The sequence below is a fragment of the Hypanus sabinus genome, chromosome 3 (genome assembly GCF_030144855.1).
Source record: "Hypanus sabinus isolate sHypSab1 chromosome 3, sHypSab1.hap1, whole genome shotgun sequence".
Taxonomy (NCBI): Eukaryota; Metazoa; Chordata; class Chondrichthyes; order Myliobatiformes; family Dasyatidae; genus Hypanus; species Hypanus sabinus.
The window spans coordinates 38,149,187-38,166,073 of record NC_082708.1 but is presented as its reverse complement, the minus strand read 5'-3'; the positions used below and the strand labels follow the sequence as shown (position 1 = coordinate 38,166,073).

The 16,887-nt window shown below is 41.2% G+C and overlaps 1 protein-coding gene across 1 annotated transcript in view; it reads left to right on the top strand.

The window, feature by feature from the left end:
- rxfp2b (relaxin family peptide receptor 2b) overlaps positions 1-16,887 on the top strand; it is a 114,067-nt gene that overhangs the window by 29,097 nt on the left and 68,083 nt on the right. The window contains exons 2-3 of the mRNA XM_059964123.1: positions 11,882-12,028; positions 12,779-12,853. Of these exons, the coding sequence (XP_059820106.1) occupies positions 11,882-12,028; positions 12,779-12,853 (222 nt within the window). The remainder of the gene's footprint in view (positions 1-11,881; positions 12,029-12,778; positions 12,854-16,887) is intronic.

Here is a 16,887-nt window from a genome sequence, read left to right as displayed (position 1 = left end):
GACACGGAGTCGGTGAGCTGCAGTTGCAGGAGAGGTTTATTCAAACTTCGTGGCCTCGCTTTAAAGCCTTCCTGTTCCCGTCCTCCCCGGGCGGGAATGCTGTAGGGGGCACATATTCACAGTCCCATCCCACGCACAGGCTTTTCCCCTTGCTGGTGAAGAAGGCTTGGCGCCCTTTTTGGGAGCGGCCTCAATGCTGGCATGCGCCACTTTGTGAGCCGGTTCGAGTGCGCTGGGAAGTGGGTTGCCACATAACCCCCCCCCCCCACCCCCCGAGAACCGGCGATACACCCCCCAATGTCCTCAGTCTAGGTCGGTCCCAGTTTAGCAGGTCTGCCTCTGCACTGCAGTGCCTGAATCTTGACCGGCTGCGCCAAGTCCACATGGGCCGGTTTGAGTCGGTCCACCGTGAATACCTCCTCTTTCACCCCAATGTCTAGCACGAATGTGGACCTGTTGTTTCCGATCACCGTAAATGGCCCCTCGTAGGGCCGCTGTAGCAGTGTCCAGTGTCCGCCCCGTTGTACAAAAACAAACTTACAGTTCTGCAGGTCTTTGGGTACACAGGTCAGCTTCTGCCTATGCTGTGAAGTGGGTATGGGGGCCAGGTTACTGAGCCTCTCGCGTAGTCTGTCCAGGACTGCTGCGGTTTCTTCCTCTTGCCCCCTTGGGGCTGGTATGAACTCTCCTGGGATGACCAGGGGTGCGCCGTACACCAACTCGGCTGACGAGGTGTGCAGATCCTCTTTGGGTGCCGTGCAGATTCCGAGCAGGACCTGGGGAGCTCGTCCACCCAGTTAGGCCCTTTGAGGCGGGCCATGAGAGCCAACTTCAGGTGACGGTGGAAACGCTCCACTAGTCCGTTCGACTGTGGGTGGTAGGCAGTTGTGTGGTGCAGCTGTGTCCCCAAAAGGCATGATTTGGGCTGCTGAGGGGAGGAAGCGGTGGTAGAAATTCACCATACCCACGAATTCCTGAAGGCCTTTGATTGTGTTGGGTCAGGGGAAATGGCGGACCGCATCTACCTTGGCGGGCAGAGGGGTTGCCCCTTCTTTAGTAATCCTGTGGCCCAGGAAGTCGATGGTGTCGAGCCCGAACTGGCATTTGGCCAGGTTGATTGTTAGACCGTAGTCACTCAGTCAGGTGTAGAGTTGACGGAGGTGGGACAGATGCTCCTGATGACTACTGCTGGCTATGAGGATGTCATCCAAATAGATGAAAGCGAAGTCCAGGTCACGTCCCACCCCATCCATTAACCGCTGGAATGTCTGTGTGGCATTCTTCAGGCTGAACGGTATGCGGAGGAACTCGAAAAGGCCGAACGGGGTGATGTGTGCCGTTTTGGGGATGTCGTCCAGATGCATCAGGATTTGATGGTATCTCCAGATGAGGTCTACCTTGGAGAAGATCCGTGCGCCGTGCAGGTTTGCTGCAAAGTCCTGAATGTGTGGCACAAGGTAGTGGTCCGGTGTTGTAACCTCGTTCAGCCTGTAGTAGTTGCCGCATGGTCTCCAGCCCCCTGATGCTTTGGGCACTGTGTGCAGGGGGGAGGCCCATGGGCTGTCGGACTGTCGTATGATCCCCAATTCTTCCATCCTCTTGAACTCCTCCTTCGCCAGTCGGAGCTTGTCTGGGTGAAGCCTTTGAGCGCGGGTGTGGAGGGGTGGTCCTTGTGTCGGGATTTGGTGCTGTACGCTGTGTCTGGGCATGGCTGCCATGAACTGCAGTGCCAGAATCGATGGAAAATCTGCCAGGACTCTGGTGAAGTCGTTGTCGGACAGCGTGATGGAGTCTAGGTGTGGGGCCAGCAACTGGGCTTCACCCAGGGAGAACGTTTGAAAAGTCTCAGCGTGGACCAGTCTCCTCCCTTGCAGGTTGACCAGTAGGGCGGGCTTATGCGCCCCACCGCTGGTGGTAGAAGCACCATTGTTCATTGGTCTCCTCATCCCTGCCTCCGGGGTTAGCGGGCTCTGCAGCCGGGCCGGGTCTGGTTTGCTGCCAGGAGCATGGCCTGGTGATCTGTGTGACGGATGCCCCACTCTCCTTCTTGGCTTTCCACAGCACATCTGCCCGGGCTGCCACCATCCAGGGGTCGCTGAAATCCGTGTTGGACAGCAGCAGGCTTATGTCCTCGGGCAGCTGCTCCAGGACAAACATGAGGCAGGGCTTGTGTCCTCTGGCCAGGGACGGCATCTCATTCATCAAGGCCAATGGCGGCCTGTCTCCCAAACCATCCAGGTGCAGTAATCGGGCAGCTCGCTCATGCCATGAGAGTCCAAAAGTCCTTATGAGCAGGGCCTTGAATTCTGTGTATTTGCCATCCTCCGGGGGTGACTGTATGAACTCCTCAACCTGGGCGGCTGTCTCCTGGTTGAGGGAACTCACCACGTAGTAGTAACGTGTGGCATCCGAGGTTATCTGCCGAATGTGGAATTGGGCTTCTGCTTGCTGGAACCATAGGTGAGGTCGCAGCATCCAGAAGCTTGGCAGTTTTAACAAAACTGCATGAACAGATGCGGCATCGTTCATCTCCGGTCCAAATATCGTTTGGGCCGTCAGGGTCACCAATTATAGCGGTGTGCTACACGCAGCGCCGAAATAACGACATTTAGTCGGTGAGCAGCAGTTGCAAAAGAGGTTTATTCAAACTTCACGGCCTCACTTTAAAGCCTCCCCCGGGCTGGAATGCTGTAGGGGGTACATATTCTCAGTCCCGTTCCACACGCGGGCTTTTTCCCTTGCTGGTGAAGAAGGCTTGGCGCCCTTTTTGGGACCGGCCTTAATGCTGGCATGTGCCTCTTTGTGAGCCGGTTCAAGTGCGCTGGGAAGTGGGTCACCACAATATTATTATACATCATATGTTATTTAGTTTTAATTTCAATATGTCTTTTGTAAATTTTAGGATCTGGTGCCAAAGCATATTTCTGGTCTAATTATTTTAATTGATTAACTAAATCAGTTAGCTTTTTTCTTAATATATGCATTATAGAAGATTACTTGTCCTCTAATATATTCCTTAAAAGCTTCCTAAATGATAAGACTAGAAGTCTTCCAACACATTTTCTTCAAAAAAAAAGATTAATTTAATTCTCCAGAAATTTTAAAAAATTCTTATCAGATAACAAAGTTAAATTAAAATGCCAGGATCTGTTCATATGAGTGAAACCAGGAAGCTTTAAATATAGAACTACAGGAGAATAGTCAGCTATTTCTTTATATTCAGTGGATCAAACTCATGGAAACATTTGACTAAAAAAATAATCAATCCTGGTATAGGAATGATAGACATGAGAGAAGAATGAATACTCCCTTTCTGCTGGGTGAAAAAAACGTCAGATATCAACAATATCATACTTCGTTAGAAAGGATTGAATAAGTAAAGCTGATTTATTAGGTGTGGCTGATTTAAGAGAAGAACAATCTAATACTGGGTCAAGATGACAATTAAAATCTCCTCCCATTGCTAAAGAATAAAAACTCAAATCTGGCAGGAAATGAAAAGAAATGATCAAGAAGTCCTGGGTCATTCACGTTGGGAGTGTACACATTAGCAAATACAATTAATTTATTATATCATTTCCCTGACACTATGACAAATTGCCCTTAGGGTCTGAGACAACTTTATGTTGAACAAAAGAAATTGTATTATCTATAAAAATCAAGACCCCTTGAGATATTGCTCTGAATGAGGAATGAAATTATAGATCCCTCCACCAATTTAAAATGGCGTGCGTTGTCACAACTACGTACATGCATTTCTTGTAGAAAAATAATGGGAGTCCTTTTTAATATAAGCAAAAATCTTATTCCATTTCACAGGATGATTTAACCCTTTCACATTAAAACAGTAAATTAATATTTCGATCCATTATAAATTCTGATTAACAGAAGAGTTAAAAGATCTGACCATAAATAATTAGAACCAGAGAACAAACCACAAAATAAGGTACTCAAACAGAAAGTTTGGATGGTAACCCAACCCTGCTTCCAAAGAAAAAAGAGACCCCATCCCTCTCCCCCTCCCAAAGCCAAAAAGCCAGCCAAAGAACAGTCGATGTGCTAAACCCTAAAGACAACCCTCCCAAAGAAGCCCTGCTGGCAAAATTCCAATCATCCAAGGTTATTATGTTCCTACCAAGACAAAACAGAAAAAAAACTTAGATCAAAAATTCAAAACGTAGCAGGATTCATTTTAACAATTTCAAAAAAATATATATAGAAAAATCTCAAAAAAGGAATATAGTAAAAAAATCAAAGAAAATATCAAAAAATAAGGTATGTGAATGGTCAAAACATAGGTTTAATAAAACCTTATTTGATCCAACATTAAAAAGATAATTGCTTTTGTAAGAGATATAATGCAATTAATCTTCTGCTTTCAAAAACTTCTGTGCATGTTCAATCGATCCCAGCCTTTCTGCACACCATTTTTCAGATCGATTCTAAGACATGTGGGGAAGCAAAGGAAGAGCTTAAACCCTTTATTATAAAACATCGGCATGACCTTCTTGTACTTAGCACATTCAGCCATAACCTCCAGTGTATAATCTTCCTCGAATCTAATCTTCTTCCCATTGTAATCGATCATTCCTACTTGACGGGTATGATGGATTAAAAGCTCCTTAGTATGAAATTTGTGAAAACATATAATAACTAACGTAGGACACTCTCCCAACTTTGGTTTGGGGGCCAGTGATCGGTGGACGCTGTCTAACTTAGGCGCAGATGGCAATATATCAGGGAATAGCTGCTTCAGAAAACTTGCAACAAGCTCTGTGGAGTGGGCACCTTCAATTGATTCTCCAAGACCCAGAATACGTAAGTTGTTCCTTCTGCTTCTGCTTCCCAGGTTGGTAATCTTCTTTGTTAATTCTTCATTAGATAATAATAATTTTTTGAAGAACTTACTCATGTCTGCTTCCAGTATCGACAAAGTTTCTTTATTCTCCTTATTTTGCTTTTCATGTTCAATTAGAGTTTGTTGAATAGTGTCCAACTTAACATTAAGATGTTAAAATTCTTCAGAAAGTTCCGTTCTTTGTTTTTTAAGGAAATCTCCAATTGGTTCCAAAGTGGTTGGAGAATGATCTTTTTTTTTTCTTTTGCAGAGGCTTTAGTCTTTCTCAAAGATGTAATAGAGCAATATTAAGATTTATAATGTTTCAAAAAACTGGTAGCAGATAAAAAGATAGATAAGGTAGGAGCAAGTTCAAAAAGATGTTACCCCATCGGTTGCCAGCAGGGCTCTCCTTGCTATTTTTCTACAACCTTTCCACCCATTGTTTCAATATCAAATAGCGCTCATAATACTAGATTAACAAAAAAATAGCATAGCTGAGAAATATGAAACAAGTTCCTTTCCAGTCTAGGTCAAGTTAAAGAGAATTCATTTAATAAATCAGTCTTGTTTTGCAGTTCCAAATACTAACAATGACCCATGTCATTGCTTTACTAACAATGACCCACGATGAAAGACAGAATTCACCATGAAGTTATACGTAATATGAGTGAAGTTTCCACTATGTGCTTGAAATTTTATAACTATCATGAACAGTAAAGTTGAACCAATCTGCACAGCAAAGAAGAAAATTGGGTTAGTTAGATGCTGTTACGTTACTTAATATAATTTGTTATATAGCATAAATTTGACATGAAAGCGAGAAATGCATTGGGGTATGTTGTTTTCCCATTCTTTTCAATAGTGAAATAAAAACAGAAACTGCTGTAGAAACTCAGCAAGTCCAACAGCATCAGTAGAAAGAGAAACAAGGCCAATGAACAACTCTAGTAATCTTCACAGATTTTCCCTGAGCTGCTGCATATTCCCAGCATTTTTTGTTTTTGCTTTTATTTTAGATTTTCAGCACCTACAATTTTGATTTTCATTTGGTTATTTGAGACAGGTGACCTTAGTTAAATTCACTAGTGATCCCCAAGGTATCAAATACTTAAAAAATTGTTTGAAGGGATTGGTACAGCCCAGCTACCCACAAATTAGGTTATGAGACAAAAGGTCATGATCACAGAAGATGAGGTACGAAGATGGCAGAAGGACATTATTCTTTTTACTATGGTTTCCAGGGACTTGTAAAAATAATTTCCATGATCCATAGAATACATCAGAACCATTTTGCACTAATTTAACTAAAAGGGATGTTTCCTGTGAAATAAGTTATTTTATTTCAGATTATACTCTGAAAATGAATTCTTCTTTAAAAACAGGCAAAATAGCTTGCATTAAAATTGTACTAGAAATTAGTAAAAATTGGCAATATAAACAGAATGTTTGTTTATCATTACTATTACCATTTATAAAAAATATTTATCAGATCTTTCACTGGAATTAATTAATGCAATATACTGCTTTCGGTAGGAAGCTGCTGTACATCTCCATTCTTCTTTGTGCTATGTACTTCAGGATCCATTGCTTAATTTTCTTTATTGAAGAAGTAATACAAGTCTCACTAATTTATCATTATAACATGAGACCTGGTTTCATTTACACTATAGTTATCTAAAAACTGAATCTAGTCATCGCTTAATTTTTCCTTTTGGAATACAGCAAATCAGTTGTCCTTGTTAGTCATTATGACAAGATATTTTAATATAAAATTACTCCTGGTTATTTCCTTTCAAGTATGTTACTCCTTGACGGCATTATGCTTCAAAGTTACAAAGAAATAGTTAGGGTCTTGCATTCCTGCTTGCCAGTTGGCAATATTTTCTTAAAAAAATCTTTTCTTTTCATCACAGGTTAGCTAGTACAGACAGAAGATTTCAGAAAATATCCCGTTATTCATTTTATAGCAACTAATTTTTTTTAGGTCTCTAGTTGAAACTACCAATGAAGTTTAGCAGAAAAAGCACTTGGGCCATGTACATGAGCTGCATAAAATCATACCACGCTGGGACAAAGAGATGGATGTGTCAATTCACTAATGCATTGTCAGGACACTTATCACATCTTTGCTTTTATATCATAACTGATGTGAACTTGAGATTGCTGGCTGAAATAGGTGCATGAGGCAAATTTTGCAAAATAAAGTGAGTGCAAATCTGGAGTTTTCTAAAATAATGTTACTGGTGCAATTTCTTCTATTTCTGTGATTGTGACCTCTATAGTTGCCTGGTGAAGTGATATAAAGGTGCAGAACTACCGAGTCACATTTATGTTCTGTACAGATATTTGCTGAGCTAATAATAGACTATTTGAGGGCTCTACCAACTTCTCCCAGCATCTCCCTGAGAGGATATCAAGAGTAGACAGGGCTGCTATGTGTAATTGCTATTTTTAATCCCATTTGAAAAGTGTGTTTTGAAGTTTGCACAGAGGAGATTTGGCATGGTTGTAATCTATAGTGTGAAAATAGGTGTCATACTCTTAGGCTCACGTGTATAACCAGTGCCCTTTCATAGGAAGAAAAAAACTGTGAGTTAATTAGAAAAAAAAACAATTATTTTGTTCTTTCATATTGACCTGGATCAATTTTAAGTTTGGCACTTATCAAACAGCTTGTCTCTTGTTCAGTTTTGTACTTTGTGCCTCGTGCGAGTGAGGCAAGGAACAGAAGGATTATACAGATTAATACGTGGTTGAGAGGATGGTGCGGGAGGGAGGGCTTCAGGTTTTTAGATAATTGGGCTTTGTTCCAGGGAAGGTGGGATCTGTTCTGACAGGAGGTTTACACCTGAACTGGAGAGGTACTAACATTCTTGCAGGAAAATTTGCTAGTGCTTCTGGGGGGGGGGGGTTTAAACTAAATTTGCAGGGGGCAGGGATCCAGAATGCGAGAGAGGATAGCGAGATGAAGAATAAAGGACAGGTGGGGACTATACGGTTCTGGAATATTAAGTGTGTAGTAGAGAAAGGTGAGGAGGAACAAGTGATAAGGAGGACACATGTACAGAGGGATGGTCTGATGGAACATGGAGTTAAATGTGCAGAAAGAATAAGTAAATTTAGGAAGGACAACAAAATTCAAGGGGCATATAGCCTGATGGGAGTTCGGGGAGCTGGGTTAAGCACAAGAGGCAGCGATTCAGTGATTTAAACAGAGAGAGGAGAAATGGGCTAAAAATTCTACATCTGAATGCACGAAGTGTCAGAAATAAGGCGGATGAGCTTGAAGCTCAGGTGCGAATGGGTAACTATGATGTTGTTGGGATAACGGAGACATGGCTGCAGGGAGATCAGACCTGGGAAATGAATGTGCAAGGGTATACGTGCTATCATAGGGACAGAAATGTGGGCAGAGGGGGTGGGGTGGCCCTGTTGGTGAGGAATGAGATTCAGTCCTTTGCAAAGGGGGACATAGGATCAGGAGAAGTAGAGTCTGTGTGGATAGAACTGAGGTACAGTAAGGGCAAAAAGATCCTAATGGGTGTTGTCTACAGGCCACCAAACAGTAGCATGGATATTGGGTGCAAGTTGAATAGGGAGTCAACACTGGCATGTGGCAAAGGTAATGTCGCAGTAGTTATGGGGGATTTCAACATGCAGGTGAACTGGGAGAATCAGGTTGGTGCTGGACCCCAGGTTAGGGCGTTTGTAGAGTGCCTACCGGATGCATTCTTGGAACAGCTTGTACGAGAGCCGACCAGGGACAAGGCTATTCTGGATTTAGTATTGTGTAATGAACAGGATTTGACAAGCGATCTTGAAGTAAAGGAGCCATTAGGAGGTAGTGACCATAATATGATAAGTTTTTATCTGTAATTTGAGAAGGATAAGGGCAGATCAGAGGTGTCAGTGTTGCAGTTGAACAAAGGAGACTATGGAGCCATGAGGGAGGAGCTGGCCAAAGTTAACTGGATGGATATCCTAGCAGAAAAGGCAGTGGAACAGCAATGGCAGGTATTCTTGGGAATAATGCACAAGGTGCAAAATCAGTTCATCCCCTGGAGAATGAAGGATTCAAAGGGGGGAAAGGGGCCACAGTGGTTGACAAAGGAAGTCAGAGATTGCATAGCATTAAAAAAAAAGGAAATATGATAGAGCTAAGGTGAGTGGGAGGACAGATGATTGGGAAATTTTTAAGGAACAACAGAACTTAACTAAAAAGGCAATACGAGGAGAAAAAAATGAGGTACAAATGCAAGTTAGCCAGGAATATAAAGGAGGATAGCAAAAGCTTTTTTTAGGTATGTGAAGAGAAAGAAGATAGTTAAGAACAATGTTGGGCCCTTGAAGAATGAATTGGGTGAAATTGTTATGGGAAACAGAGAAATGGCAGAAGTATTTATTAAGTACTTTAGATCTGTCTTCACTAAGGAAGACACAAGCAATCTCCCAGATGTATGGATGGGCCAAGGACATAGGGTAACAGAGGAAATGAAATAGATTGACATTAGGAAGCAAATGGTGATGAATAGACTGATGGGACTGAAGACTGACAAATCCCCTGGTCCAGATGGTCTGCATCCTAGGGTACTAAAGGAGGTGGCCCTGGAAATTGCAGATGCATTGGTAATCATTTTCCAATGTTCCTTAGATTCAGGATCAGTTCCTGAGGCTTGGAGAATGGCTAATGTTATCCCACTTTTTAAGAAAGGGGGGAGGGAGAAAACTGAGAACTATCATCCTGTCAGCCTAACATCAGTAGTGGGGAAGATGCTAGAGTCCATTATTAAAGATGAAATAGTGGCATATCTAGATAGCGGTGATAGGATTGGGCCAAGCCAGCATGGATTTACCAAGGGCAAATCATGCTTGACTAATCTATTGGAGTTTTTCAAGGATGTAACCAGGAAGTTAGACAAGGGAGATCCAGTGGATGTAGTGTACCTTGATTTTCAGAAGGCATTTGATAAGGTCCCACGTAGGAGATTGGTGGGTAAAATCAGAGCTCATGTCATTGGGGGGAAGACACTGACATGGATAGAAAACTGGTTGGCCGATAGAAAGCAAAGGGTAGCGGTGAATGGGTGTTTCTCGGAATGGCAGGTGGTGGCTAGTGGGGTGCCACAGGGCTCGGTATTGGGACCACAGCTGTTTACAATTTACATCAACGATTTAGATCAGGGGTCGGCAACCCGTGGCTCCGGAGCCGCATGCGACTCTTTCATCTCTGTGCTGCGGCTTCCCATGGTTTGTTAGTTTTTGAAATGTAATTCGAAATTTGAAGATTATGGTGATCTTGTACAATCTAAATTGTACAAGATTGTGACGACCCCATTTCTTGGCACATCCGAACCGGCTCACAATTAGCCACCATTCCGGCTAAGGGAGATAGCCTACGGGGGTTTGTGAGTACGTGTCTTTTGGAGCATCCTTGCCCACGGGGACGGGTTGAGGGAGGCTTTAAAGCAAGGCTGTTTAGTTCGAATAAAGTTATCTTTGACTGCAGTGTCGTTATTTTAGCGCTGCGTGTAGCACACCGCCACAACGTGTTTTTTATCGCTATTAATATACGTCACCACTGCCAATCCCTGACACCCGTCAGTGCACGATTTCTTTTAATTTTTCGAGCGAAGGTAGGCTAACCATGGAGTAACCTTGAACCCAACGTCTTTTTTTCGGAGTTCAAAATGTTTTTGTTGCATGCAGAAATGTAATTTCGTTTTCTCTGCAGGAGTTCATCAATTTCATAAATGCAACACATTATAGTTTGTTTATACATAGCATAAAGGCAAAAAAACCGTTGTATGCAGTGTTATTTCATTTTAAATGTCAAACGGGTTTTGTGGCTCCCAGTGTTTTCTTTTCTGTGGGAAATGGGTCCATATTGGCTCTTTCGGTGGTAAACGTTGCCGACCCCTGATTTAGATGAAGGCATTGAGAATAACATCAGCAAGTTTGCTAATGATACTAAACTGGGTGGCAGTGTGACTTATGATGAGGATGTTAGGAGAATTCAGGGTGACTTGGATAGGCTGGGTGAGTGGGCAGATACTTGGTAGATGACGTTTAATGTGAATAAGTGAGGTTATCCACTTTGGGAGTAAGAACAGGAAGGCAGATTATTATCTGAACGGTGTAGAGTTAGGTAAGGGAGAAATACAAAGCGATCTAGGAGTCCTTGTTCATCAGTCACTGAAGGTGAATGAGCAAGTGCAGCAGGCAGTGAAGAAGGCTAATGGAATGTTGGCCTTTATTACAAAGGGAATTGAGTACAAGAGCAAGGAAATCCTTTTGCATTTGTACAGGGCCCTGGTGAGACCACACCTGGAGTATTGTGTACAGTTTTGGTCTCCAGGGTTAAGGAAGGACATCCTGGCTGTAGAGGAAGTGCAGTGTAGATTCACAAGGTTAATTCCTGGGATGTCTGGACTGTCTTACGCAGAGAGGTTAGAGAGACTGGGCTTGTACACACTGGAATTAAGGAGATTGAGAGGGGATCTGATTGCAACATATAAGATTATTAAGGGATTGGTCAAGATAGAGGCAGGAAATATGTTCCAGATGCTGGGAGAGTCCAGTACCAGAGGGCATGGGTTGAGAATAAGGGGTAGGTCATTTAGGACAGAGTTAATGAAAAACTTCTTCTCCCAGAGAGTTGTGGGGGTCTGGAATGCACTGCCTCGGAAGGCAGTGGAGGGCAATTCTCTGGATGCTTTCAAGAAGGAGCTAGATAGGCATCTTATGGATGGGGGAATCAAGGGATATGGGGACAAGGCAGGAACCCGGTATTGATAGTAGATGATCAGCCATGATCTCAGAATGGCAGTGCAGGCTCAAAGGGCCAAATGGTCTACTTCTGCATCTATTGTCTATTTGTGATTTTTGTTCTTTATACATTTTGAAATATTGCCTGACTTATTAAGTTTCTGAAATTATCAATAAATTTTAAATCACACTTGAAAATAAGAAGTATTTCATAGTTGATGTTTAAATAACTTTAATTGGAGTGCTTTGTTCATTCTCTCTCTCTGCCCTCTATAGAAGTCATGACAACGATAACTAACCCTCAGAACCATCATTGTCCTGTTGGATTTTTCGCCTGTGGGAATATCTCACTATGTCTGCCGCAGCACCTGCATTGCAATAAAGTTGAAGACTGTGAAAATGGAGCTGATGAGGAAAACTGTGGTAATGCATGTTTTTATCACATGAAATGGTATAAGCTGTCTGGCTGTTATAAGCCCTGCATGTACTGGTTAGGAGAATACAAAGTTGGAAAATTAAATGTAATTTGGTACATTGTAACATTTTACTTAAATATGGTCATACCATATAAATACCCAGAGTAAGTTGCCAATTCAGCAAAGTTGTGCGATTACTGTACACAGTATTGCAAATTTACCAAGTAGCATATTTCCTTACCTTAGAATAAATATGGTGCCTTTTCTTGCTTTTCACGCATATGCTGGATGAATTCCTCTGTGGATAACTGTTAGGAACCAATGCACAGTTTTGTAGTACTATAGTACTATTGGCAGCATTTTAATTTGTCCCATGTTTCACATAAATATATAATTTGTTCCTCAGTTAAACGGTAGATTGTCTTTGTTTTGTATCTTTTTAAATATTTCCTTGAAACTTTGGCTAATTGGTGCAGCTGCTTAATTGGGCCAAAATGTATTGGTCACAAAGTGTCCCAATTAACTGGAATCCATTGTATTAAAATACGAACTGACTTTATAATATGTGTAATTACTGTACCAGGAGTTGCAGAAATCAGGGTGCTGTTGAAGTTTCTGTTTTTCTACTCTGCTGTAACCAAATGATTGCTTATATTAATTTCAATTGTAATCCTTACTTGACAATGCCTTTTGTTCCCATTAGTTATATTTTGTTTCTGAAAGTTATTACAATGTGCTTTCCTGTCTTTCCTTTTAGATGATTATACTGGTTTCGCAGTTATGTTTGAAACCTATTTTAGGCCAACTCACAATAAATTGACTGAAGATTGCTGTAAGTGATCTAGTTACTCCAAACATGTTTATGTGTCTGAGGATTGTTTTAAAACCCAATAAAACTGGAACATATTTTTTGACAGAAGAATAACACTCTGGCATTCTAAAAATAAATTTGAATGATGAAGTGAACTATAGTGAAAGGTTTTGCACATGCCGAGAAGCAAAGTAAAAATGTTGTTATTTTCATAGTTTTGGATAGTTTTCTAGCTTTGGATTTCATGGTGACAAATTTCTGCTGACTGATTCGCGTCAGAGTTGTTGGATAGACTTAATCCAATGGCCGACTGATGGAACTTGTCCAAGATACAAATAATTTTCATGCTGTGTTTCACTTGCACCAAAATACTTTGAGCGCTCACAGGTCAGAGATGGATTAAAATACAATGTTTTTAGTGAAGAGTCTGCATAATAAAGCTAGTTGAAGAACAGAGAAAGAATGTTGACCATAAGACATAGGAACAGAATTCGGCCATCTGGCCCATCGAGTCTGCTCCGCCATTCAATCATGGCTGACCCTTTTCTTTCTCTGCTCCTCAACCTCATTTCCCGGCCTTCTTCCCTTAACCTTTGATACCATGTCCAATCAAGAACTTATCAATCTCTGTCTTAAATACACCCAACAAACTGGCCTCCACAGCTACATGTAGCAACAGATTCCACAAATTCAGCACCCTTTGGCTAAAGAAAATTCTCCATATCTCTGTTTCGAAAGGGCTGCCTTCCATACTGAGGCTGTGCCCTCTTGTCCTAGGCTCTCCTACCATGGGAACCATCCTTTCCACATCTATTCTATCTGGGCCTTTCAACATTCGAAAGGTTTCAATGAGATCCCCCCTCATCCTTCTGAATTGCAGTGAGTACAGACCCAGAGCCATCAAACATTCCTCGTTTGATAACCCTTTCATTCCTGGAATCATCCTTGTGAACCACCTCTGGACCCTCTCCAATGCCAGCACATCTTTTGTAAGATGATGGGCCCAAAACTGTACACAGTACTCAAGGTGAGACCTCACCAGTGCCTTATAAAGCTTCAGCATCATAGCCTTGCTCTTGTATTCTAGACCTCTTGAAATGAATGCTAACATGGCATTTACCTTCCTCACCACTGACTCAACCTGCATGTTAACCTTCAGGGTGTTCTGCACAAGGACTCCCAAGTCCCTCTGCATCTCTGATTCCTGGATTTTCTGCCTGTTTAGAAAATAGTCTGTACAGTTATTTCTACTACCAAAGTGAATGACCATGCATTTTCCAATATTGTATTTCATTTACCACTTTCTTGCCCATTCTCCTAATCTATCCAAGTCCTTCTGCATCCTACCTGTTTCCTCAACACTACCTGCCCCTCCACCAATCTTCGTATCATCTGCAAACTTGGCAAGAAAGCTGTCTATTCTATCATCTAAATCATTGATATACAGCATAGAAAGAAGTGGACCCAACACCAACCTCTGCAGAACACCACTAGTCACTGGCAGCCAACAAGAAAAGGATCCTTTTGTTCCCACTTGCTGCATCCTACTAATCAGCCAATGCTCTAACCATATTAGTAACTTTCCTGTAATACCAAAGGCTCTTAACTTGGTAAGCAGCCTTGTGTGTGGCACCTTGTGTCTTCTGAAAGGCCAAATATACAACATCCACTGCATCCCCTTTATCTATCCTACTTGTAATCTCCTCAAAGAATTCCAACAGGTTTGTCAGGCAGAATTTTCCCTGAAGGAAACCATGCTGACTTTGTACTATCTTGTCCTGTGTCACCAAGTAATCCATCACCTCATCCTTAACAATTGACTCTAACATCTTCCCAACCACTGAGGTCAGGCTAACTGGTCTATAATTTCTTTTCTGCTGCCTTCCTCCTTTCTTAAAGAATGGAGTGACAACTCTATTAAGGATGTACAAGCTTCACAGATGCTGATATTTTGAAGGGCTTGAATGCTATTTTTGATCACTGAATTCATTTTTAGCCATAGTTGTGTTTGAGCATTCTGCAGAAACCTGGCACATAGAATGCCTAGAATCAAGACCAGTGAAATATCACTGAGTGGAACATATGTAAATCATTCTCTACTAACTGATATGCCAAAAATACTAGAATTGGGGGAAAAAACTAAAATATTACAAATTTCATTTACAAATCATTTTACTATATCAAAATATCTCAAGGAGCATCACAAAAATGCATTCAAGTAAAAGATAGTACTGCAGTAAAAGGAAGTACTTGAATTATTCAAAATGGAGTCAGAGGAGAGTTTATAAGGAGTCTTAAAGGAGATGAGGAAGAAGGAGCGATCTAGAGATGCACGTCTACAGATTAGGGCAGGCTAAAGGCAGAGTGCCTAATTAGGCTGGAGTTGGATGGCTAAGATTTCAGACTGGATGAGATTTGGGAAAGTTTAGACCATGAAGAGATTTGAACACAAAGATGAAATTTTACATGGAACTTAAAGACATGTAAATATTTCAGTTAGGAGCAGGAATTGATCATTTGCTTCCTCAAGCCAACTCAGTCATTTAATAAAATCCCAACATGCGTACTTATAACTTCAGCTCTGTTATACGCATCTAGCAGGGATAATCTTTCACTCCTCAGTTATCAAATATCCATCTAGCACTATTATTAAAAATATTTAAAATCTCTGCTTTTACCACTCTTTCAAGAAGGCTTTAGAAGAAACTTGACCATTTGAAAGAATGGTTGAAAGAAAACATTACATCTCATCTCTCTATTAAGTAGGTGATTCTAATGTTGAAACTATGATCACTAGGTCTAGATACTTCCACAAGAGAAAATATCTGCTCTTTCTACCTGTTAAGGCCCCTCTAAATTTTAAATGTTTCCTCTCATCCTCCTAAACTCCAATGGCTTTAAATGTAACCTGTCCTCATAAGACAGCCTGCTCATTTAATATACTGGTCTAGTATATCTTCTGAACCGCTTCCAATACATTAACATCCTTCCTTAAATAAAGGCCAAAACTATAAACATTAGTCCAGGTGAATTCATCAATGCTTTATGTAACTGAAGCAAAACCTCCCTATTTTTGTAGTTGATTTGCCTAGCAATAAATTATAATATTAGGGTAGTTTTCCTCATTACTCAAAACATGAACTGAAGTGCCCAGATCAGAGAGCTCTGCAATCCTTTACCATCTGGATAAAATGAAATTTTGCTCCTCCTGCCAAAATGGATGATTTATAATTTCCCCACTTTATTCTTCTGTTGCTGATATTTGTTTACTTGTTTAATCTGTCTCTAATTGTTTGAAGTCTCCTTGTTTCTTCTTCACAGTTCCACCTTCCCATCTATATTTGTGTCATCAGCAAAGTAGCATCTAGGCTTTCAGTGCCTTTGTCCAATAAATCATAAAAAGATTAGGCCCAATTCTTAAGGCACACACACAAAATGCCAGTGGAACTCAGCAGGTCAGGAAGCATCTATAGAAATGAATAAAGAGCTTCTTGTATCTTCTTACATTTTGCCAACCAGAACAATAACTATATGCCTACTCTGTTTCCAGTTAGTCAGCCAATCTGATATCCATATCAGTATGTTGTATCCTAATCAATGAGCTTTGTTTTCAGCAGTAAATCTGATGTGGCAATTTATCAAATGCCTTCTGGAAATCTATATCCACTACACTCCAGTTTATCTATAGCCCATTACTTTTCCAAAGGACTCCAATAAATTGATCACATTTAATTTCCCTTTCACAAAACTATGTTGATTTTCTCTGATAACTTCAAGTTTTTTTTTCTGTAAGCACAATGCTATACCATCTTTCATAATATTTTATAACATTTTCCCTACAACTGTTGTTAGGCTAATTGGCCTGTAGGTTTCTGCTTTCTTCCTCCTCCCTTTTTGAAAAAAAATGAGTTAAATGGTTAATTTCAAAACCTTTTCCTATTCTTTCTGGAATTATTGGGAGCTCCATAAATAGCATATGAAAGTCTTTTTAAAATGCCACAGTTTCGTTGTGAATAACCATCTCCCAAGTCAGCTTTAGTTTAAATTGAACCATC